This window comes from Tupaia chinensis, unplaced genomic scaffold, assembly GCF_000334495.1.
Source record: "Tupaia chinensis unplaced genomic scaffold, TupChi_1.0 Scaffold000228_1, whole genome shotgun sequence".
Lineage (NCBI taxonomy): Eukaryota > Metazoa > Chordata > Mammalia > Scandentia > Tupaiidae > Tupaia > Tupaia belangeri.
The window spans coordinates 3,133,904-3,160,171 of record NW_006159703.1 but is presented as its reverse complement, the minus strand read 5'-3'; the positions used below and the strand labels follow the sequence as shown (position 1 = coordinate 3,160,171).

The window sequence follows — 26,268 nt, the reverse complement described above, 5'->3', positions numbered from 1 at the left end:
GTTCCTAAGTCACGTAGCTATTGAATAGGCACGCAGCATTTGACCACAGCTGTGTAAATCCAGACTCCTGTCCTAAAGCCGGTAAAGAAGACATAATGATAGGACTACAGGAGGATAAGTAACATGGACATAAAATCTAGAAGTCAACAGGAGAAAGGGAACAGACAGGAAGATCTGATGTCAGGGACAGTAATGCTACGGGCGGAGGGAGGGGATGAAAGCGGGTGTAGGCAGTGATAAGAAATTAAAGCCAGAAAATAAGGTATCTTGGCTGATGCTGAGGTGGAATGTGCTAGTATAAATTTCTTAAGTGAACAAAACTGCAGCAAAAGGACAGTTAGATAGCGCTTATCTTAATTAGTATTTTGGATAGGAATGATTTCTGCAATAAATAATGGAAAACCTGACTTCTAAGGAGTTTCACAGAGCAAGGTCTTGTGTTCTGTTGAACACCAACGTGGGAAGGTAGGCCTACAAAACAACCACGTGATCATGTCTGAGCACTAAAACAATAACACTATTCAAACACACAGATATTCCCCAGCCTACCTCACAGGAGTGACCACCATGTTCATCAGAGACAACTCTGTTCTTTCTATTTCCTATATACAAACTGCTGAGATGCCCAGTCAGGCCCAGCCTTGGTGGTCTAGGGGGTAGTAAAATGAAATTGTGGAAGCCACATGGCTGGCTATGGTTCAAATCCCCCATTGGCCTGAAACATGTGACAAGCAGGAGGGCTGGTGGAAAGGTACTGCAGGATGGTGAAACCTTATTGAGGGTGCCGGCTTTCTCTCTCTCACAAAGAAACACACTTTTTAAAAAAAGGATGTGTCCAATCATAGAATATCCCTTTTTTAGTGATAGCATCCAATGCTCAGGAAAATGTGCTTCCTCAAACCTTCTCAAGTCACCTAACACAGCCCAGATGGTCTCTAAGTGTCTCTTTACGTGTTCTTTCTGAGATTCTCCACAGTTCTCCATGTACGCAGTTTTCATTTTGAAATAAATATCAACAAACCAACTAGGTTGAGCTACAAATGGTTTTTGGCAGGGGGCACTAAGAAGTGATGTGCTTTTCTAACAGTCTATGAGAGGAATGAGCAGTCCCAGGCTCACGTGGTATTGTAAACTATTACCGAAGACCCAGGCTCATTCTGCCTTTCCATTTTGCCAGTTTAGCAATTTGGCTTTTTGTTTTCCAATCTTGGAGTAGTTGTTCCAGCTACAGACATCACATATGCCTTTACAACAGGAAGAAGCCGAGGCAGACTGTAACTACTGGGTATCTCATCTTTCTTAGGGAAGCTAAAGTTTTCCTGAAGGCCTTTTTTTCTTTCTTAAGAATTCTTTTATTTTAACTTTATTTATTATTATTTTTATTAGTTTTCCATTTGACCAGAGGGAGTGAGAGAGAGAGAGAGAAAGTGAGAAAGGAAACCACCAGGTCTGGGATATGAGCCATGGTTGGTTATGTGGGAGTCCAGTGCCTTTAACCACCATGCCACCTTCTGTGCTCCCACCCAAAAGGCCTTTTTGGCAGAATTCCTGTTAGACCTCACTGGTTACTGGCTCATATACTATACTAAAGGAAGTTATGATGGTGGTAAAAGAATTTCTATAATTAACTTAGGCCAATCATGATGCACCACTTGAGACTGGGCAGGTCGTTACTAAATTGAAGTTCTCTTATGAAGGAAAAAGGCATCTCCTCTCGCTAGACAGTATGGGAGTTGGTAAAGAGCAGCTACTGGCACCAGACATGCTGAGATGGATTCCCAGTGTGGTATGACTGGCACCAGACAAGCTGGGATGGATTCCCAGTGTGGTATGATTCATAGTTGACACTGGAAAGCTACTAGAACATCCCCATGCCTCAGTTTCCCCTTCTATAGAATGTGAGTGGTTATATTGGTACTTGCCTTGTATGGTTTCTGTGATGATTAAACATAGCAATACTTGCACTTAGAATAGTGTCTAATATCTGGTAACCACTCAATAACTGACAGCTCTTATGAGCAAGAGTAAACTGTACATATGATACAGTGTACTAGATTCAAGAAGGGATGACATTCAAATAGGCTACAGAAGGAATTCTGCCTCTAGATAAAAGTAGAATTTATTGCCATCTAAATTAACCATCACCACTAATATCCTGTGATTTTATAATAGCTCACAGTTGTTTTACAACTGTCTGCACAAATAGGTCTCTGGCTTTCCGTTGTCTAAAGTCATATAAGTGATAAGTGGATGAAGCCATAGAGTGATTCCTGATCTGACTATTCCAAAGCCCTTTAACCTCTCTATTGAGCCACACTTCACTTTCTAGGAAACTTCCTGTTTTGTTCATAATGTTTGTCTTATATTTGAGTGATCACGTATTTTAAAGGATGAGAAGGAAAGTAGATTTTCCCCTAGAGTTTTAGTTCAAAGAACATAACCAAAAGCAAATGGTTACAAATTATGAGCTATAATTTATGGAATAGCTGTAATTTATGACACATTTTCTCTGTAGGCACTGTATATACATTAGACTATGTCCTCATCACACGCCCCTAAAGTATGCATAGTTATCTTCATTTTACTGATACAGCAAATGGGTTTCAGAGATGCTATTACTGCCCAAGGTCACCCCTCTTGTACGAGGCAAAGCCATTGTATAACTCTAACATTGTTTTCATGACTTATGATGAATAAGCAAATAACCTCTCAGTGGGCACATGAACATCACAGCGGACAACTGCATGAGCAGGGCTGAGTACAAAATATCTTGTTTTAAAGGATATAGAACTGTATATAAAATAATGTATACCATTATGTATCCCTATATAGACAGTGATAATTCTTTTAAAAATCAACATATGGGAGCATCAGATGGCATAATGGTTATATCACTGGACTCCCAGGTAGTTGACTGCAGTTCAAGTCCCAGACCCAGTGGCTTGGAATTCACGCCAGGCACACATGAGTGCATGCCCAAGATCCTGAGAAGAGAATGGAAGAGAAGGGATTGTGGCATGGTCATCTTCCCTGAGGGATTTATTACTTTCTGTCTCTCTATCTCTCCAGGGAGCACATGTACCCTACAGCAAAATTCTCTCTCTAAAAAAAAAATAAAATAAAATCAATATATATATATACAATGTTCAGTCAACTAAGACTAGATGGAAATAAAACAAAATGGCTTATCCCTCAACTTTTTTTTATTTTCTGTAATACTTGTCATTTTTCCAGGTTTTCTAAAATAAACATGTATGCCATTTTTACTTACTTGAACCAAAGTATTACATCAATATGTTCTTATTATATTACTTTTTTAAATGTATAATTTGCACTTTATTTTTTCCCAGAGGACAGTTCTTCAGTCCTTCAAGACTCAGCTCCTTACATGGGCTTTGGTGGAAGGCAAGGAGCAGCACTCACAGGTCTAAATCAGGGAGGGGGTGTTCAGTCCTTCTGAGTGTCATGAGATTGGTTCCCGACTACCTTGCTATGAATGACCCACCTCACACAGTCATGCAGCTTCACCTACAGCATGGGGAGCACACCGGCCTCAAGGATGCTTGCTGAATAGCCTTGTCCTCGGGCACGCAGCACGCACAGTTCACATGCAGCCACTAGGCTGCACGTAGCCATGGCCCTTTTTGCATAGCCATTGTTCCTTCTTTTCTTCCTCATCTTGGAAGCCAGGCCATGAGAGAGGAGACTTTATTGTATTACTTTAATCATCAGTGAAGACACTGTATTTTTTAAAAGTACCAGACTAGCAGCTATACCTCTGCTTTCTTGCCCTAGCCTTGTCTCTGCTCTGTGACTTTGGACATATCACTTGCTTCTTGGGGCCTCAGTTTCAGCATCTGAAGGGCTGACAAATTATGGCCTATGGGCCCAATTCTGCTTATCACTTGTTTTTGTATGGCCTGTACACTAAGAGTGATTTTTCTATTTTTAAATGGCTGAAAAACAAAAGAAGAATACTATTTTGTGACATAAAACTATGGAAATTTCAATTTCAGCGTCGATAGTGAAGATTTTCGAAACACAGTCACGCTCATTTGTTTGCATAGTGTCTATGGCTTCTTTCACTCTCCAAGGCAGAGTTGATGAGTTGTGACAGAGACCATGAGTCCTTCGAAGTCTAAAACATTCGACATCTGGCCTTTTCCAGGAAAAGTGTGCCTATTTCCTGTCTACGGAGTAAGCAATTTGGTCTAGTAATCCCACAGGTTCTTTCTTGACCCAGTGTCCAGAATAACTAGTGGAAGCTATTTTCTATCATTTCCATCCCTATTTACTTACCACTACAGGGAACGCTGTACTCTTATCTCCAAACTGATAGCCAATTCAAATATAAACCCTTCCGTGCTGGGTCTGCATTTTCACCAACGTATCAATAAGAAATACGGTTGAGTTAGAGTGTTTGCTTGGCCGTGGTGATGACGACCTGACCTCGGCGCACTTGATGATGGCTTCTTGAATGACTCTCTCCCTTTCTCACATGTTCTAACCACAGAGTTTCTGTGCAGAGCTGTGTGTCCGCCACCTACGTGACCAGGACTCCTCTGAGCACTGTGTTAAAGGAACCTCCACCCCAAACCTGCTCTGTCTGTTTTAATCCTAGTTAATTTCCCATAAGGCACTAGCACAATTAGTAACTAACATGGTTACTTATATTAATATTTGGTTCCTGATTATCTCCTTAACTAAATTATACTTTTTAAAAGAACTATTTATTTTTATTTTATTTATTATTATTTTTATTTTGACCAGAGAGAGAGAGAAAGGGAAAGTGAGAAAACAAGCCACTAGGTTCGGTACTTGAACCACGGTTGACCATGTGGGAGACTACCTTAATCACTGCGCCACCTGCCAGCTCCTAAACTATACATTTTAAAAAGATAAAAGTCATGTTTTTCTTTTTCTTTTTAAAATTATTTAATTTAATTTATTAGTATATATTTTTTAAAAATTTGCTATGGGGCATGTGCACTCACAAGAGGGAGAGAGAGGGAGGCGGGGAGAAAGAAATCATGCTGCTAGGTCCAGGAGTCAAACTGCAGTTGGCTGTGTAAGAGTCCAGCACCTTAACCACCACGCCACCTGCTACCCCCATGGCTTTACTTTTCAAAACTCTACACAGAGGTATGTGCTTGCACGTACATAAGAGACCAATACTGTGTGGTAAATGACTAAACCTGAAAGAATGAAGTTTAAGGTTTATATTAACATTGATGCCAGGCAAAGTAAAATTTAATTTGGGACCAAGTCACAGGTTGCATATTAACAGAACCCTCAACCTTAGAGGACTCATTAAAAGCTCAGACCAGTCTAGTTAAATGTTAACCTGTCAATAAGCACTTCTTTTCCTTTTTCCCATGGGTTTTCACAAATGGGTGGCCCTGTGTGAGAAACACACTTTCAAAGCCCCTTTGAAATGGCTTGATGCATAACACAAAGAAGGCAGACTCTCCTGTTTTCACAATGTGTAATTCAAGCTCATTCATTATTTGGCAGCTCAGAAGCAGGTGCTGAATAGAACACATAAACCTAATACCCTCATTACTGCACCACCGTTTTGTTTTTGAGGTTCAAGTGGCTTGTCTGCTATGGGAGTCAGAAAAGGAGAACATTTGCAAGGGTCTGTGACCTACTGAAGAGAAGATTTATCAAGACAAAAAGAAAGGGCATTTTAAAAGTCATTCTGTTATTCTACTGCAATAAACAGAAAATACTGTTAATACCCTAAAAGGAAGAAACTCACCCTTTTAGAACTTGCACAAGAGAAGGATAATCTATGTGATAATCTATCATCAGATAATCCATGAATTAATTTTAAACTTTTAATTTTCTCATAATAAACACACTGCTTTAGTAAATTAGAGAATATTTAACTTCCTTTACAGATTTTTAAAAGAGAAACAAAGCATCCTGGGCCAGAGAAAGGTATTTAATAAACTCCAGGTATCTAAACTATCTCAGTAAACCTGAAATACAAAAGTAAGCAAAGACAATCTCTGGGCAACACAAAATAAGTTACTGTATACTAACGCCAATAGACTGGACTTATTGAATACCCTCTTGTGTTATGTTAGTTTTACAAACAATCCTAAAAAGTTTTTTTTTAATTTTTAAAGAAATATTTATTTAATTTCATATTATTTTTTTAATTTGACCAGAGACAGAGAGGCAGGGTGGGGGTGGGAGAGTGAGAAAGCCAGCCACTAGGTCCAGGATTCAAACCACAGTTAGCCATATGGGAATCCAGTGCCTTAATCACCATGCCACCAGCTGGCCCCCATAAAAAGTTTTTTAAATCTAATCTTACATCCCATAATCTATGGGAAGCAGCATGTCAGAGTGAAGACTGGAGGTATTCTGAGTAGCACCTAGCAGATGAGTGAACATGGAAAGCTCACCAGAAAGAACTATTATAGAGGTATACCCTATTAGTTTGCTGGAGATACTGTAACAAAATACCACAACTGTGGGACTCGAAAAACAGTAAGAGTTTTGGAGGCTGGGAGTTTGAAATAAAGGTGAGAGCAGGGCCATGTTCCCTCTGGCACCTGTAGGTCCTCTCCTTTGCCCTTTCCTAGTTTCTGTTGGTTGGCTGGCCATCTTTGGTATCCTTAGCTTGTGGACCCATCATCCCAATCTTCCATCATCATGTAAGATTCTCCCTGTGCCTCTTCATGTTGTCCTTCCATGTGTGTGCAGCTCTGTGTCCAGATTTCTTCCTCCTACGAAGACACTAGTCATACTAAATCAATGCCCACCTTAATTGTTTATCTCTGTAAAGAACCTATTTTCAAAATAAGGTCATATTCTGAGGTACTGGGGGTTAAGACTTCAACTATCTCTTCTGGGGGAAGAGGGAAGGAATTGAACTCATATGAATCTAAAACCATGAATCTAAACAAAGCTTGTTACTGTTGTATAAAGAGTACTAAATAGCTCCTCTGATCTTCAGAATGCTATTTCTGCAAGGATGAAAGTAAGGGAGCCCATACTGAGAGCAGGGTCCTCGAATCAGATAATCTTATATTTGAATCTTGCCCCATATACTAAATGTAAGTTGGCAAGTTGCTTCAGCCTGTGATGGTATTGTTGAGCATCAGATCGAGTAGTGAGTGTGTCATGTCTGTTAGCATGGTGCTTAGTTCTTGGTATGTGCATCAAAAGTGACGGCCCTTATTAAGTCATCAAGAAAATTGAATAGGTACGTAATTTAAAAATTAAATAATTAGGGTCCAGCAGTTGGCGTGGTGGTTAAAACGCTGGACTCCCATATGGCTGACTGTGGTTTGAGTCTTGGACCTGGTGGCTTAAGCTGCAAGATAAAAAAAGAAAAAAAAAAGGCATATCTGTGTCACTGGAGAACTTAGTCTTACAAATTAAGTTAACAGACCAGCCTGTGGTGTGGTGGTTAAGGCAACTGTATCCCACAAGGCCAACTGCACCATTAGAGTTCTGGACCTGTAGGTTTGAAAAACACCAGGGACATGTACATGTGTGCACAAAATCCTGAGAGAAAAAAATGGAAGAGAAGGGATTATAACATGTCCCTCCATCCTAGGGGGTACTTTCTCACTTTCTCTCTCTCTCTCTCTCTCTCTCTCTCTTGCTCTCGCTCTCACTCTCGCTCTCTTTCTCTCTCTGGTCAAATTTAAATAATAATAATAATTAATTAATTAATTCTTTAAGAAACCTAAATGGTTAAAAATGTTCATGGGCTGAAAAGAGTAAACATCTTCAGAAGTCAGAAAAACATCCCTGCAGGTGACTCATTCCCCAGGCTTCAGAAATCGAGGTGTGACTGTGTTGGCAAATTCATTCATTAGAACTCGTCTGTCACTCAATGATTCCTATAAAATGATTAGCTGCAGAAAGATCTTCTTATTTCCTATGAATGATCATCTCAAGAAAACAAAAAAATGTGACTTCTAGGTTAGTACAGTATGTACAAGTTAGACAGAAGGTGAAACCCCAGCCCAGCTTTCCGCCTGCAATAAACGAAAGACCTTGGTTAAAGCAAACATACTTTGGGTTTACAACCTAATTGCAAACAAGACCTCAATTGGTAAATGTGCTAAGAGCTGTTTATCGCACACCTCAGCATCACATGCTCTTTAGACAGTTCATTTTAGTCATGCAGCCTGCTTGAAGGGGGAGTATGTGGTCGAGAAGAGAAGAGAATGAGGCCATCGTACTGTGAAGAGCATCCCACCAGGCCTGAGAGAAAATCCTCTTAGAAACTTAGTTATGAAAGAATACTTTTTGATGATTTAGTCTAATTTCCTCACTTCTTCCTTGACAGGGAGGTTCAAGCCTATGTTTAGAGCCATAGAAAAAACTGGTGTCAGAATATGGTGTGATATAATTTCTCTAGAGGAAAGTGGTGAGCAGTGACCTCCATGAGCCCAACTTTTAGTGTTCCCAGCCTTGTATAACCGACAGCCCCTCAGTATAGGCTGGATGTATGGCTTGCCTCTAACCAACATTATATAGCAGGTGTCATGGGAGTGTCCGTCCTGTGATTGGGTTATGATATGTAATGATATACACCATTATTCAAGGATATACGAGGGTTCTTTGAAAAGTTCATGGAGGGGCCAGATAGTGGCCCAGTGGTAAAGTGAGGTCGACTGCAAGGCTGACCAACGTGGATCCCTGTACAGAGACTTCCTTGAGTAGCAGGGCATGTGGTTGCCCATGAGTTGAGGCTGGCTTAAGACTAGGTGCAACCCTCTTGGAGGTGCAGTATCTCTTTATCTGTCTGTCTCACTCACGGAGGAAAGAAATAAACATAATTTTTAAATAAAAATAAAGAAAAGGTCCCCTGTCTAAAAGAAATAAAGACAGAAAAGTTTGTGGAAATGTGTACAATGTAAAAAACTATGTATAAGTTTCAAAAAAATGTTTACGCCAAAATAAACTCAGACTTCAATTCCATTTTCCATGAACTTTTGAAGTCTCTCTGCATATTCTGTCTTGCCAGCCAGCTCACTGTAAAGTCCTGCTGTCCTCATCGAATTTGAAAAAAACAAACTGCTATGAAATGAATTCTGTCAACATCCTGATTGAACTTGGAAGTGGAAACCTGACTAGTCCAGCCTCCAAGAGAGAACCCAGTTCTGGCTGACACCTTGATGGCAGGCAGTCTTGCAGAAGACCCAGATAAACTGTGCCCAGACTCCTGACCCAAAGAAACTGGAAGGTAATGAATGTGGGTTATTGTAAGTCACTGAGTTTGTGGAAATTTTGTTACAAATCATGCAAAACTACCATAGCACGGAGGAAAGGCAGCACAGAGCCCCACACATCCTAGGTTCACAATAAGAAGGTGTGAAAGGGATCAACGGAGGGCATAATGGCCACGTCGCTGGACTCCCACAGTCACCAGAGGTTCAAGTCCCAGAGCTGGCGGCTTAAAACTCATGCCAGGTGCATATGCATGCCTGCCCAAAATCCTAAGAGGAGAATGGAGGAGAAGGGATTGTGGCATGGTCATTCCCTCTGGAGGGTGGGGCGATTTCTCACTTTCTGTCTCTTTGTTTCTCTCTGTCTTCCAACCCCCTTACAAAAAATACCTGTAAAAAAAAAAAAAAAAAAAAAAAAAAAAAGTGTGGAATAAACCAGGCATTTACTGAAAGAAATGTCATCAACAGTGACCTTTACCTTTTACACTCACCCAAGCATTGCAGGTGCATACAGTCCTCGTTCGCTTGTTCGCTCATTAAATTATCCAGAAACTACTCTGGTTTAGATACAGTGCCAGATGCTGGGAATTAGAACATAGTGTGGTATAGTCTCCAACCAAGAGGCTTAAGTTTAGGAGCAGGAAAAACAGCATTTTATTAAGAAGATTGTGGTTCAGAGGTTACTTGAGAAGAATAAGCATGACTGTAATGATGCAACTGATCATAAATGACGTGAGTGTTGGGTTGGGAGGATCTCAGGACAGATATTTTTTATAGCACATGCCACCAAATTTTTAAATTTTTCTGCTATTTGTGTTAAAATGCTTACTTGACTAGCTTTCAGACTACAATATTATTCACCCTGTATGACAGAAATGTTGATGGTCTAATTCACCACTGGAACCCTTTCACTGAGAATACCGTTTGGCACTAGGGGCTTAATAAATAGTTTTTAAACAAATATGTAGGATAGATGCATTATTCTTAAGTATTTTTCCTCATTGTCAAAGTATTCATTTCTAACTACATAGCAGTTACTTTGGTGTAAGCGGTAACATGTGGATTAATCCTATCTGAATCTTACAGAGTCCCTGAGGCAAATCTAGGTGTCAATTATTGATTCCAGTGGTTATAGAAAAAAAGATAAAGGTGTAAGTAAAAATATGACCCTGTGTTTTGTCCTGAACAATCAGGTTTTTTTTTTTTTTAGAATTCCCCCTTCAACTTTTCTATAATTAACAGGAGAAGAAATTTTTGCAGTCTTCTCTCTTGTACTACACGTATTTTCACAAATTTTCTAATTAGATTTTATCTTATTCCTTTAGGAATGTAGAGGACAGGGGGTTACAACGTCACGAGGGTGTGATAATTCTTAGAAAGCAAGAAAAACAATCAACCATCTACTCACATGGTATTTTGATGCCACATGACTTACTATTTAACTGTCCCATACAATTAAGCTCAATAGCTTAAATTCAAAATTGAATTTTAGCCTAGGATGAGGGAGAGTATATAAATTTGGACTGTCATAATTAACTTCCATCAGATGATTCAGTGGAGATACTGTGACGATCAACTAATAAAATACTATCTTCATAGAAAGAACTGTAATGAGTTTGTTTTCCTCGTTTTTAAAAAATGAAAGCAAATACAGAGCCAGCAGGTAGTGTGGTGGTTAAGGCACTGGACTCCTACATGACCAACTGTGGTTTGAGTCCTGGACCTGGTGGTCTGCTTTCTCACTTCCCTTTCTCTTTCTCTCTCTCTGGTCAAATTAAAATTAAATAAATAAAAATGAATAAATAAATAAATACAAGCAATACTTTGTCCATGTTTCAACACCTTCATTTACTGACTGAAAGTAAGCAAAGGTGAGTATTTAAATTAGAAATGCCATATTTTGAAAACTAAAGCTGATTTCCAAGCTATACTCACAGAAAAATGTTTGACATCTTGACCAACAAGAAAATTGTCTAATTATACAATTCAAAATCAGTGGTTATCATGAGACCTCCATGTCAACAACTACAGAAAAGAAAGATCCTGGGGATCAGCAGATGGCGTAATAGGTACATTGCTGGATTGTCATGTTGTAGACCACGATTTGAATCTCAGACCCAGAAGCTTAAAACTCACATCAAGGGACCAGCAGTTAGCGTGATGGCTATGTCGCTGGACTCCCACGTAGTCGACTGCGGTTCAAGTCCCAGACCCAGTGGCTTAAACTCACGCCGGGCGCGTGTACGTGCGTGCCCAAGATCCCGAGAGGAGAATGGAGAGAAGGGATTGCAGCGTGGCCATCCCCCCTGAGGAGTGATTTCTCACTTTCTGTCTCTCTGTCTCTGGCGAGTGCACATGCCCTATAGCAAAATTCTCTCTTTTAAATAAAATAAAGAAGATCCTGAAACTTAGGAAAATTGGCTGAATATTTTATGTATTTAAATAACACAAATAAAAATTCAAGTCTATGGATTTAAAAAAATCCACAAAAAATAAAACCCCACTTATGTTCAACTTGAAACTAATAGCAGAAACAGGCCCCATGATATTAAAAATAGTAATAGTAATAATAAGCTAAACCAAATGTAGGCAGTTCTGGCAGGAGAGCCAGTGTGAGGAAAAATGAAAAACAGAGCCATTCTATGTTACCACAGGGAGAAAAATGAGTACTTCCATGCAATTAGCTCCTCTTCCATGGTCTAGATCCTCCTTCCTGTGTTGACTATTAAAATCCTCTTAAGCTCTCTGTGTGTTCATCAGACTTGGTTTTGTTACCATCATCCTCCTCTCTGAAATACTTAAATTTTTCCTACACAAGTTAGCTCCTAAAATAGTTTTAGGCTATTCTCTCGTCTGCCGGCTCAAACGACTGTGGGTATGTGACGGCAGGTGGTTGGTTGTGCACACCTTGTCCTGGCAGGGTGAAGAATGATGAAGAGCTCTGTGTTTTCACTTTTCTATAATTAACAGGAGAAGAAATTTTTGCAGTCTTCTCTCTTGTACTACACGTATTTTCACAAATTTTCTAATTAGATTTTATCTTATTCCTTTAGGAATGTAGAGGACAGGGGGTTACAACGTCACGAGGGTGTGATAATTCTTAGAAAGCAAGAAAAACAATCAACCATCTACTCACATGGTATTTTGATGCCACATGACTTACTATTTAACTGTCCCATACAATTAAGCTCAATAGCTTAAATTCAAAATTGAATTTTAGCCTAGGATGAGGGAGAGTATATAAATTTGGACTGTCATAATTAACTTCCATCAGATGATTCAGTGGAGATACTGTGACGATCAACTAATAAAATACTATCTTCATAGAAAGAACTGTAATGAGTTTGTTTTCCTCGTTTTTAAAAAATGAAAGCAAATACAGAGCCAGCAGGTAGTGTGGTGGTTAAGGCACTGGACTCCTACATGACCAACTGTGGTTTGAGTCCTGGACCTGGTGGTCTGCTTTCTCACTTCCCTTTCTCTTTCTCTCTCTCTGGTCAAATTAAAATTAAATAAATAAAAATGAATAAATAAATAAATACAAGCAATACTTTGTCCATGTTTCAACACCTTCATTTACTGACTGAAAGTAAGCAAAGGTGAGTATTTAAATTAGAAATGCCATATTTTGAAAACTAAAGCTGATTTCCAAGCTATACTCACAGAAAAATGTTTGACATCTTGACCAACAAGAAAATTGTCTAATTATACAATTCAAAATCAGTGGTTATCATGAGACCTCCATGTCAACAACTACAGAAAAGAAAGATCCTGGGGATCAGCAGATGGCGTAATAGGTACATTGCTGGATTGTCATGTTGTAGACCACGATTTGAATCTCAGACCCAGAAGCTTAAAACTCACATCAAGGGACCAGCAGTTAGCGTGATGGCTATGTCGCTGGACTCCCACGTAGTCGACTGTGGTTCAAGTCCCAGACCCGGTGGCTTAAACTCACGCCGGGCGCGTACGTGCGTGCCCAAGATCCCGAGAGGAGAATGGAGAGAGGGGATTGCAGCGTAGCCATCCCCCCTGGGGGGTGATTTCCTGCTTTCTGTCTCTCTGTCTCTCTGTCTTTCTGGCGAGTGCACGCACCCTATAGCAAAAAACCTCTCCAAAAAAAAAAACAAAAAACAAAAAAAAACTCACATGGAATGTGTGTGCGTGTATACCCAAAATCTTGAGAGGAGAACGGAGGAGAAGGGATTGTGGCATGGCCATCCCCCCTGAGGAGTGATTTCTCACTTTCTGTCTCTCTGTCTCTGGCGAGTGCACATGCCCTATAGCAAAATTCTCTCTTTTAAATAAAATAAAGAAGATCCTGAAACTTAGGAAAATTGGCTGAATATTTTATGTATTTAAATAACACAAATAAAAATTCAAGTCTATGGATTTAAAAAAATCCACAAAAAATAAAACCCCACTTATGTTCAACTTGAAACTAATAGCAGAAACAGGCCCCATGATATTAAAAATAGTAATAGTAATAATAAGCTAAACCAAATGTAGGCAGTTCTGGCAGGAGAGCCAGTGTGAGGAAAAATGAAAAACAGAGCCATTCTATGTTACCACAGGGAGAAAAATGAGTACTTCCATGCAATTAGCTCCTCTTCCATGGTCTAGATCCTCCTTCCTGTGTTGACTATTAAAATCCTCTTAAGCTCTCTGTGTGTTCATCAGACTTGGTTTTGTTACCATCATCCTCCTCTCTGAAATACTTAAATTTTTCCTACACAAGTTAGCTCCTAAAATAGTTTTAGGCTATTCTCTCGTCTGCCGGCTCAAACGACTGTGGGTATGTGACGGCAGGTGGTTGGTTGTGCACACCTTGTCCTGGCAGGGTGAAGAATGATGAAGAGCTCTGTGTTTTCTCAAATTGATGTCTCACCCACTTATAAGTCATACAACCTTAGGCAAGTTACTTAATTTTTCTGAACCAGCTTCATGGACTGTGAAACAGGGACAATAACACCATCAGCCTCCTGGAGTTGTGGGAAGATTGAGTGAAATAATTCACGGGAAGTGCTTAGCAGAGTGCTGGTACCCAGGAAGCCCTCAGCCAATGGAGCCCACTGCTGCTCCCATTTCACTTACACTGACTTATGGATAATTCTCGATGTTCTGCTATGACCAGAGGCAAAGTTGGTTTGTAATAGAAAGTCAGGAAGTTACGTTTTTCCATCTGTACTTTTATGCAGACAGCCTCTCCTTGTCTGGGAAATCTAGTGTATTTCATTGATTCTTTTGTTCATGCCTGCTTTTATTATGATGTCTCAGAACTCAGGATGTGTTTTATAATCCAGTCTTCTAAGAAACCAAAAGAGGTTTGATTATCTTAGAGTCTTATCAAGAACAGCATGAATTTTGCTGATTCTTCCAGTGAAGAAGATTTTAAAAAGAAAATGACAGTACTTAGAAGCCTACATCTCTTCTTCCATATTGCTCTTCTTGCTTTTAACTCTGTTCCATGAACCCCAGCTCAGAATGGCACCATTATTATCATCTGAGTTCCTTAGACAAAGAGACACTGCTTAATTCACCAAGACCATGTATTTTCAAGCCATTTGACATCATTTAAGACTGAGAGCATGTCAAATTTATATCTCGTACTCTGAGAATAGAATGTCCTGATTATCTAAGTTCTGTCAAAATTGAAATGTCTACTTGGTCATGAAAAGCCCTTGATGATATTGTTATACATATCGAATTGTCCAGAACATTGATGGATTTTAACTGTCTTTGCATCATAATAATTCTTATTTTTTAAAGGTTTTGCCTTAGGGCACATGCACTCGCTGGGGAGAAACAGTAAGAGAGAAAGTGAAAAAGCACCCCTGGAATTGGCCATGCCACAATCCCTTCTTTTCCATTCTCCTCCTGGAATTTTGGGCATACATGCATATGCACTTACTGTGACTTTTCAAGGCACTAGATCCAGGACTCAAGCCATGGCTGACCATGTGGGAGTCTAGCACCTTAAATACTATGTCGCCTGCTGTCCCCCACCCATCATAACTATTAATAGTGCCTCTTTAGTTCTCAGGAGTATCCTAATCTGGATGAAAAAACTGAATGATTTTTCAGTGTAAAGTCCAAGGTGGGCCTGTAATCTTTGGCTTTAAAGACCTACATTTAAATTTTGTCTTTACTATTTGTAAGCCTGAGCTTCTAGTCAATCAGTCGTTCATGTGGCTTAGCTAGTGTCCATTCCTTAATATTTCTGCCATTTTATACAATAAAAAGCAACATACAGATGGCCCTAAGTCAAGGAATTTACAGATCTGTAAAGGAGACCGAACGAATTAAGTATCGGGCCATCAGAAAAGTCATGAAGTATTTCTCTATGCAAAAATGCATTTTGACTTTCCCGATGACCCAATAATTACACACCCAAAGTATCATAATTCCTCAGGATAAAAACAAGATGCTTTGATAGCCTGCAAAATGTGACCTATGAGAGGTGGGGTAGTACAAACAGGCCTTAGAAATATATCTGACTTGGTTTTTAACCCCAGAAGGGTATCACTTCAATTTAATACAACATTCTGTTTCCTTGTCATTCATTGGTCATGGTGGGGAGACATTTCAGTAAAAAGAACCCTTTCTGAAGATGGGCACTAAGTAATACTTGTGGGTAGATAAATCATGAGGAACAGAAAGATAACTCATGGGTTCTGATTTAAGAAGAAACAATGATGGAAGAAATAAAGAGTGAGGGTGAGAAGGACAGAAAAACAAGATATGGCATTAGTAAACTCCTTGAGGGTGCACAGTGTATCAAGTTTTGGGTTGTTTTCTCCTCCTGAGTTTTCCTTGGAACACAGTTTCAAGCAAGTGGCAAAAGATGTCCCAGACATCTTGACTTGTGTTGACAGAGAAAACGAGGCTCAGAGAAAGAACACATAGAACCCAGTTTCCATGGGGCCAAGAGAGTTAGAAGGTGTTCTTAAGCCATGCTGGCTTCTCACAGAACCCACCTCCCATCTGGTATCTATGATGTCAGCAACCCAAACAGGTGCAATTGGCAATTCTGGGGAGGTGAATGACCATGAAGGTTCTGAGAGGGACTCCACTGAGTACAAATATGAAGAGTTTCTCCTTAGAGAAAAACCGAGACGGGAGGAAGAACAGGATTTCCAGTTATTGACAAAACACCAGGTGTGTAAATTCACTTCTGAAAGCCTACATGATTAACTGTCTGCTCTTCATTTATTTGTTGCCTGAAGAGCACATTTCCAATACAAACAGGATTTTCCAAAGGTGGAAAATTAAATAACTCTTTGAGTATATAGGTACAAGGCCAAAGGGGGGAAAAGAATTAGTTTATGGTGAATGCATAGAGAATCTATAAATTATGATGCTACCTCTTCATCCACAGGCTCTGCGCTAATCTGGTTAAATTACAAATAAATATCAACTGGTTGGTGGTCAAGTATTTTTTCTTAGTCAAACTTTCATTAAATAAGACATAATTCTACTTAAAATACAGCAAATTCTTCAAGGATTAGAGGTAACAGTGGCAGGCAGTCAAATGTACTGATTTTTAATTTAATGGCATGTAATGAACTAAGGTATTTATTTTACATGTGCAATTAATGCAAGTCAGTAAAACACACAGGGCTCTGACTTTGGGACAGAGAGATCTAGATTTTTTTTTAAGAGTTTTTTTTTGCTGTAGGGTGCATGCTCTCACCAGAAAGACAGAGAGACAGAAAGTGAGAAATCACCCCCCACCCCCAGGTGGGTTGGCCACACCACAATCCTTTCTCTTCCATTCTCTTCTCAGGATCTTGGGCACGTAGGCACATGCACCCCACGTGAGTTTAAGCCACCGGGTCCGGGACTTGAACCACGATCGACTATATGGGAGTCCAGCAACATAGTCATTATGTCATCTGCTGATCTCAAGATCTAGGTTTAAATGCTGGCTTTCTGAGACAGTGTATGTAAAGTCCCGAGCAGGAGCTGGCACATAGTAAGCCACCAGCAAATAGCAGCTGCTTTGATGGAGATTATATTTGAAATTCTCATAAATAAACCTGAATGATAATTTAATGGCTCCAAGTCATGATTTTCTCATATTAAATACTGACCTGTGTCTGCTCTGATCTTTATCACAGGTTACTTTAGAAATTGAGTGAAACACTATATCTTGGGTTTTGGAGGAAGTCATGATGCATTTTTTTCACATAGAAAAACATGTCATGACTTTCTGACAATCTACTATTAAAAAAAAAAATCACTAAAACTACTCATTGCTTAGGGCCAGCAGGTGGTGCGGTGGTTAAAGCACTTGACTCCCACATGGCTGGAACGTCTTTAGTCGCTATAAATGCTCTCACTGCAGGAGACACATTGCTTTTGCAGTTTCTGTTTGTAGCACGTACCTTATGACTTCACTTAACATAGACGGCATGACAGGTAGATGTTAGAAAGACCCAAGTTTTCTCCCTTTCCATTCCAGCTTTTTCCTCCCTTCTCATCCTATGTTTTTCTCTGCATATGCTTCCTCCATTTCTATTTTAATTCATTTAATTTTTAAGTTTCTATATATTGCCTTTTCTCAGTTTAAGTGTAATTGTAAAATAGTGTTACACATTGATTCTGGTCTTGGTGCTTACTCATTGTGATCTTCAGCAAGTTAAGCTCAATGTGCTCAATTGTTGTTTTTAATCTGCAAAATGGGGACAACCAACCTACCTCAGGGGACTGTTGCAAGAATTAGATGAGGGTTAAGTGTCATGTTCAACAAGGATTTGTTGAATGTGGCAGGTTGTGGGCTCTCTCCTGTGCATTCAGTTCAAGGCTGTCTCCTTGGACTTGACTGACCTGTGAATGATGCGCTGGCTCTGCAGGTAGTCCAGGGCCATGGCGAGCTCACAGATGAAGAGCTTCACTGTGTCTTCCTGGAAGCGGACATTCTGCTGCAGGTGATAACGCAGGTCCCCACCCAGCAGAAGGTCCACCACCATGAACATGTCTTCTTCATCCTGGAAGGAATACCTGGAGCGACATTGGAAAAGAAAACGTATTAAATATACTTACATGCTAACGAGTCTCAGAAGTAAATGCAACCCTACCAATTAGAGAAGGGTGGTTTGGAACTAAGAGCTCAGACTTTGGGAGTAGAAATTCTTTCACTAGTCTAGGACCTTAGGCCCTCACGTATAAAATGGGAGTAATACGACTGTCTCCCACATTTGATCATAGTGAAGAATAATTAGGATTAATAATGCTATGCTTGGCATGCAGTAACTATGTATTAGCTGTTTGCTTTGATAGCTGTAAAGCCCAGGAAATAAAGAGACCCACATCTACCCATTTATTGTTAATGGCCTTAACCACACTCTTAGGCAGGAGGTGTCCGTACTATGAGAGTCATAAGGCCTCCTTGCGCCAGCCTCAGGCCCATTTTTCCATACTAACAAGTTCATTGTAACAAACCATGTCCCACATTAATGATAAGAGAGAGAGATCAAATGGACAATACTGAAGTAAGTGAACAGTACAAGAAGTAATTCATTTATTCTTTGGGGTGGGGGAGATAAGGGAAAGCTTTTCAGCAAAGGTGAAAACCTGAGCTGAATTTTGCAGGATGTTGAGAAGAATAATGACTGAAAGTTAAAGCTAACATCTCCTGATGTTGGGTTGTTGTTTTGTTTTGCCTTTTAAGACAAGATCACTCTTGTGATCCTTCTGTCTCAGTTTCCACAGTAGCTGGAACTATGGGTGTGTGCCATCATGCCCAGCCCTGTTAATTTTTTAGACAGGACCTAAGTTGCCCAGCCCAGCCTCAAGTTCATGGTTCTTCAGTTTCAGCCTCCCCGTCACTGGGATTACAGGTGCATACCACTTTAGCTGGCCGTTAGGTTGGATCAGAAGTCAAACCCAAGCATCCCACATGGTCCCAGCCTGAGGAGCACAGCCACTGTGGCTCCGTTTCCTGAGATTTCTATCCAGCGACTTCAGCGAGGCAGGCTCTGAAGTGCTCTCTAGTATTTCCCCCAGTCTGTCCCCCTAGTGCTGTTCTCATGCTCTCAGTGACAAATGAGGAACTCAAAGCATGAGAAAGTGTAAGTACCTTGCACAAGGTCCAACACCTAACAAAAGGAAAGGTAAAATGTCCTCCCAGTACCAAAGTCAAATTTGACAGAGAAGGGGCCAAGAGGTGGTGTAGTGGGTAAGGCGCTGAACTCTCACATGGCCAACTGTGGTTGGAGTCCTGGACCTGATGGCTTGAAATGCACACTCATGTGTAGATACTCAAAATCCTGAGAGGAGAATGGAGGAGAAGGGATTGTGGCATGTGATCTCTTTCTTTCCTGCTCTCTCTCTCTCTCTTTCTCTCTCATTGTCTTTGGTGAATGTACTCACCCTATGACCAAAAAAAAAAATTGACAAGAAAAAAATAGCATATGTTTAAGCACAGACATGGGAAAGGAAAATAAAGCACAGCGGGGAAAGGAATATAAAGGAATATAGTTTGGATTTACTGAGCATCAGGTGTGATGGGGAAACTTGAGTCTAGAGAAGAAGGCAGAATCCAGGCCCCTTGAGAGGAGTTTGTTCATTAGCCTGGAAGACACCGCAGAGTCACCGAAGGCTTTGGGCAGGATGTGCGATCAGATGTGTGCTTTACACTAGAGGGGGCGTGCTGCTGAGGGATGGGAGAGGAAACAAGACGACACAGAGTAGAACTGGCTTCTGCTCTGTGCAAAGAGACTCCTGTAAAAATGCATTCCCACTGCTGTGATTCGCTGTGTTTCTCTCAAAGCACAGACGTGATTTCTAGTCATCATGACGTTCTCGGTATCAAGACTGTTTTAACACGTGTCATTAGACACAATGTCACTGAGATCACATTTTTTATCTTATTTTATTTCAAGTTCTTTTTTATGTCCCATCACATCATTTAGTTTAACAAAGTGAATATTCCAACATGTTTACATTTCTCCCCAGTCCAGTTGATAATACTATAAAGTTATCTTCCACAGATAATACCCTATTCTTTGTCCCAGGAGATCTCATTTTAAAGTTGTTTTTGAAGCAAAGAATTAAATGACTGAAGCAGTGCCCAGGGACGCACACTAGTTCCTAGTGACAAATCCTTCACTCAGGAAATGAGTGTAGAATGATGGGAGAACTGTGCTTAGTACATTTTCTTCTATAAAACTATTGCTATGTTACAGGAGAAGGGGTCTTAGAAACCAAAGAAAAAAGACAAATGCAATGAAGCATTAATCTGAGGCAGTCGCATTCTAAGACTAACGGTCCCTGATGTTTACTTGTTCAATAAATGATATTTTGTTTACCACTGAAGACTGATTCACACAGATGTCAGAAATTAAGCTCTTGGGGGAATTTAGACAAAACACAGGAAGTGCTTTATAAAAGTCTGAGAAGTGCATGCATGGCATTGCCTTTTAGGAAATAAAATGTTCATCTCCATGCCATGACTGGTGCGTCGTCTCTGCCATAGGTTTAATGGTGGCAGGAAAGATCCCTGGATCTAAGCAATGTGATTCACAATCTTCCCAGCTACACCAGTTCGGTGTTTTGTAGGTCTTTTGGTGAGCAATATTAGCTAGTTGATATGTAATCATGGCTAGGACCTGTTGTGCCTTAGGCTGCTCTCAGTTAACATAACAGAAAGGAGGATTCTCGTGGATGTAAGCAGTCTTTTGGGGTGAGTAGCAGGTGGGACAGACATGGTGAGGTCTGAGTGTCAACAACAGGGAGATGAGAGTGCTGACCATAACTATAGCTAGGCGCCAACGGCAAACTCAGGCTAGGTTAGCATACAGAGCAGATCGAATCTCTGCTGTTATATCAAGCAGCTAGGTGTAGGTCAGAAACCTGGGAACAGAAAGGATGACTCCTCTTCCATCACTCCATTTAACTCTAAGAGGGGACAGTAGTCTTCTTAAATTTAGCCTCAATAAACAATTTTTTTTGAGAGATATTTTACCATAGGGTACAGGAGCTTGCCAGAGTGACAGAGAAAGAGAAAGTGAGAAATCACTCCCAAGAGGGATAGCCACACCACAGTTCCTTCTCCTCTATTCTCCTCTCAGGATACTGGGCCCATATGTACACATGCTCAGTATGAGTTTCAAGCCATGGAGTCTGGGACTCAAATCACGATTGGCCATGTGGGAGTCCAGAACATTAACCACCATGCCACTTGCTGACCCCAAACAAAATTATTTTTTTTTAATCTTGGAGTTGGGTTAAGCTATTTTTATGCAAAGAACAAACTGCTAGAAGTGTCAATTGTGGCAACTCAACAACAGTGTTCAAATATGATTATTAATCAAAGAAAAAAACATCCCGGCAAGAGGCAACATGTTTCGCTTGGCCAGTCTAAATACAAATGTAATTAATCATGGAGGCAGGTCTGGCTGTAAGAACTAATCTTTCTCCTCTGGCATTTCAACTGTCATAGCTGAAGCCCTCCATCTCAAATTCTTTTTTTTTTTTTTAATTGGACATGTGTGCTTGCCAGAGAGATAGAGACAGAGAGACTGAAAGTGAGAAATCACCCCCCTGCAAAGAGGATGGCCACGCCGCAATCCCTTCTCCTCCACTGTCCTCGAAATTTTGGGCATACATGCATACACACCTGGCATGAGTTTAAGCCGCCAGGTTCAGTACTCAAACTGCTGTCAACTATGTGGGAGTGCAGTAATGTAACCATTATGTCATCTGCTGGTCCCCCTCCATCTCAAATTCTTAACTCTCAAAGGGAGAGATGGTATGGATATTATTTTCTAGAACTATACCAAGTAAAATATGTGAGCATAATACAATTCGATTATGTCAGGAGTATTCAAGTTCATATCATAATTTCTATCTCTCTGTCTCTCCAATAAGTGCATGAACTCCATAGCAAAAATCTCTCTTAAGAAAAAAAAAGCAGATCAATTTATTTTGTGTGATTCTTTCCTATTACTTTGCATGAGGTAATTATATAAACATATTATTGTCAATAGCATAATCAATATGGTTTCCAATAATTGAGCTCTTACACTGTATTTGACACCATGCTGGACACGTGATGTGCATTATTGCATTTGATTGTTACCACAAATGTATGAGGGCAAGCAAGTATTATTATCCCCATTTTGGTTATCATAAGAACTAATGTTTAATCCTCAAAAAATATTAACAAATAAAATATAAAAATAGATTATATACCAAGACCAAGGGAGATTAACACTAGAAAATTATAGATTGTAAATCTTTTTAACAGAATACAGGACAACACATCTGACATGATTATCTCCAAAGACATGGGAAAAACATTTGACAAAATTCAACACTCATTGGGAACCAGCAGTTGGTGTAATGGCTATGTTGCTGGACTCCCACATAGTCGACCGTGGTTCGCATCCCGGACCCGGTGGCTTAAAACTCACGCTGGGCGCGTGTGCATGTGTGCCCAAGATCCCGAGAGGAGAATGGAGGAGAACAGATTGTGGCGTGACCATCCCCCCTGGGGGGTGATTTCTCGCTTTCTGTCTCTATGTCTCTCTCTGTCTGTCTGGCGAGCGCACACACCCTATAGCAAAAACCTCTCCAAAAAAAAAAAAAAATTCAACACTCATTTATGATAACAGCTCTTAACAAACTTGGAATAGAAGGGAAGAAACTTTCTTGACCTATAGAAGGTATGTATCTTCAATAAATTCTTCAAGAAATACCATACTTAACAGGAATAGACTAAATGCTTTTCCTCTAATTCTGGGAACAAGGCAAGAACATCTGTTCTCACTTCTATTCAATATTATTCTAGATAGTTTTAGTCAGTGCAATTAGCAAAATAAATAAATAAAAGACATTCATATTGAAAAGGAGGAAGCAAAGCTGCCTTCAATTACAGACTATATAATTTTGCATATAGAAAATCATAAGAAAACCACTAAAAAACACTTAGAACTAATAAGCAGGTAGTCTAATAAAGTTTCAAAATATAAGCTCAATTTATAAAAATCAGTTACTTTTTCTATACAAATAATGAACACATAAAAATGAAAAACATCAAAAAGAAAAATTATTAATAAATTAGCAAAATAGTGCAATATTTTTACACTTAAAATTACAAAATTGGCTTAGGAAAACTAAAGAGAATATGGGTAATATTGACGCATTCTATACTGGTAAACAGAAAGACTTGATTTTGTTATGATATAATTTCCACCCAAATTTATCTATAGATTCAATGTATTCTCTCTCTGTCAAGTCCTAGCAGTTTTTTTTGCATAAATTGACAAGCAGAACTTAAAACTTACAAGGAAATGACAAACATCTAGCATAGCCAAGATAAATTTTGAAAAAAGTCATTGGGTTGTCTGAAAAGTCATGATGCATTTTTGCATAGGAAAAGATAGAAAAAATACATCATGAGTTTTCTGACAACCCAATAGATTTTCATTTCCAAATTTCTAAATCTAAATATTATCAAGGGTCTGGTGTACTATTGGCAAAAGGATAGACACAAAAGTCAGTAAGACATCTCAAGTTTAAAATAAAATCTTGCCAAGGAGTAGGATAATTATTTAAATGCCCTTCAATACAATTCTAAGAATTCAATTTTTATGTCTTCTAAGTAGTTTAATTCTAGTGGTAGAGTATTTCTGATCTCTAGCCAGGGGTCCCCATAGAAGAGCTTTCAGGAACCAACATTGTCCTAAGGTATTAAATTGATAGAATAGTTCATCTGGGGACCAGCAGTTAGCGTAATGGCTATGTCGCCGGACTCCCATGTAGTTGACTATGGTTCGAGTCCCGGACCCGATGGCTTAAACTCATGCCAGGCACGTGTGCATGCGTGCCCAAGATCCCGAGAGGAGAATGGAGGAGAAGGGATTGTGGTGTGACCATCCCCCCCCGGGGGGGGGGATTTCTCACTTTTTGTCTCCCTGTCTCTGTCTTTCCAGCAAACGCATGCCCCCTATAGCAAACCCCCCCCCATAAAAAAAGAGAATATTTCATCTGTATTTTTCAAGATCTGAACAGGAAGTGCTCACAGAAAGCTTTTCAATGCTTAAGAAAAACATTAGCCCTAGGGAGAAGAGATCCCGGAGGACCAGGAAAGGAGGGGTTAAGTTGGACTGTCTCATTACTTAAGTACAAATGTAAAATTTTAAAGCCTTTCTTTTGAATAATGGACTATTATTTCTCTTCTTATGGCTCTGTAATAATTTTTCAAGGGATATCTAGTGTAAAATTCATCATTAAAAACCCAAACAGGGGCCAGCAGGTAGCATGGTGATTAAAGTGCTGGACTCCCACGTGACTGAATGCAGTTTGAGTCCCGGACTTCGTGACTTGCTTTCTCTCTCTCTTTCTCCTTCTCTCTCTGGTGAGTGCACATGCCTATAGCACATTAAATCATAATAATAATGGTAAATAAAATAAAATAAATTATTCTTTTTGTTTAAAGAATTATTCCATTTAACTTTATTTATGTATTTGTTTTAATTTGACCAGAGAGGGACAGAGAAAGAGAAAGAGAGGAGCAAGAGAGAGGGAATGTGAGAAAGCAAGCCACCAGGTCCAGGACTGGAACCATAGTCTGCCATGTGGGAGCCCAGCGCCCTTAACCACCATGCCACCTGCCAGCCCCGTATAATTCTTTAAAAAATATGATCTCACCCAATTAATTCACCATGACATGACAAACTTTGGTGAAAAGCCTTCTGCAAGTATCAGATTTTAAAAATCTATAAAAACAATATCCACTTGTTTGTTTGGCTTTTTTTACCACAATGTGCCAACCTGAGCTAAAGCAAAGGTTAATGACTTGGATAATGCTGGAATCCAATTGAGACAGCAATCTAATTCTCCCTGATATACATTTAGAGAGACAATTTAAAATCTAACCAAGTGTGCCATGACTTCTACCCATTAAGTATCAGACTGAGAACATTTCCATTGAGGCATGAGGAGAGCTGCTGATGGTGAGGATATGGAGACAGGGGCACTCTTAGACTCTCTGGATGGAGGGTAATTTGGTGAAGCCACCTTTGAGAACAATTTGAAATATCTCTTTAAAAATTACATGGCTTTAGATCCTGTAATTTTATTGCAAGAAACTTTCACTGTGGATACACTTAAAAAAGTATGCCTGGATATATTCATAAGGGTACCCATTATACTATGAGAAATCAAAGACATTTTACATGCCCATTAATGGGGTGAATTTAATAAAGTATGGTAAATTCATGCTATCAATCATACAGTAATTTTTAAAAAGAGGCAGATGTATATTTTGTTATGAAAATATTTTCGAGATATTACAGTATGAAGACAAAAGGAGAATGTCTACACTATAGCATGTAGCATAGTATATAGATGCTTAGTGTACATGAAAAGATAATTTTATATCTTTCATAAATACACACAAAACCACAAAAGGAAAATTACTGGGCCATCAGAAAAGTCATGACACATTTTTGCACAGAAAAACATAGAAAAAATATATCATGGCTTTTCTAACAACCCAATAATGTATTACACATGTATGCTGGTTTAGGTGTAAAATTTTTCTAAAAATAAGATAGCTATCTAAATGATAGGATGATAAATCATTTTGGTTTCTACTTAAATTTAAAAAACCAAATAGGGCCAGTAGATGGAACAGAGGTTAAGGTAGATGGATTCCAAAAGGTCAAAAGGTCAATCAAGTGGTTTGAGTCCCAGATCCAGGGGCTTGAAAAACACATAAGGCGTGTGTGTGTGGCAGGGTGGGTGGGTGTGGATGGGTGCCTAAAATCCTGAGAGGAAAATAGAGAAGAAGAAATTGTGACATGGCCATCCCTCCTCGGGGAGTGACCTCTCGCTTTTCTATCTCTTTCTCTTTGACTCTCTCTGGCGTGTGCATGCATCTTATAGCAAAAAAGCAAAACAAAACAAAAACAGATAAACATAAAAATACTTCCTTCTACTCTGGTATGTCTAATATATGTTACCTCATCAGGAATGAAACCAGTAAAGACGAATCTATTGTTAATCTATATCAATTATCTAAGATAGTTTTTTTTTCATCAGATATTCAATGTTCAAA

The 26,268-nt window shown here is 39.5% G+C and overlaps 1 protein-coding gene across 1 annotated transcript in view; it reads right to left on the bottom strand.

The window, feature by feature from the left end:
• Window positions 1-26,268, bottom strand: part of STK32A (serine/threonine kinase 32A) — a gene marked incomplete in the record, with an annotated part of 141,032 nt that overhangs the window by 57,870 nt on the left and 56,894 nt on the right. Inside the window, 1 exon segment of the mRNA XM_027771667.1 lies at window positions 18,030-18,203. Coding sequence (XP_027627468.1) covers window positions 18,030-18,203 — 174 coding nt within the window.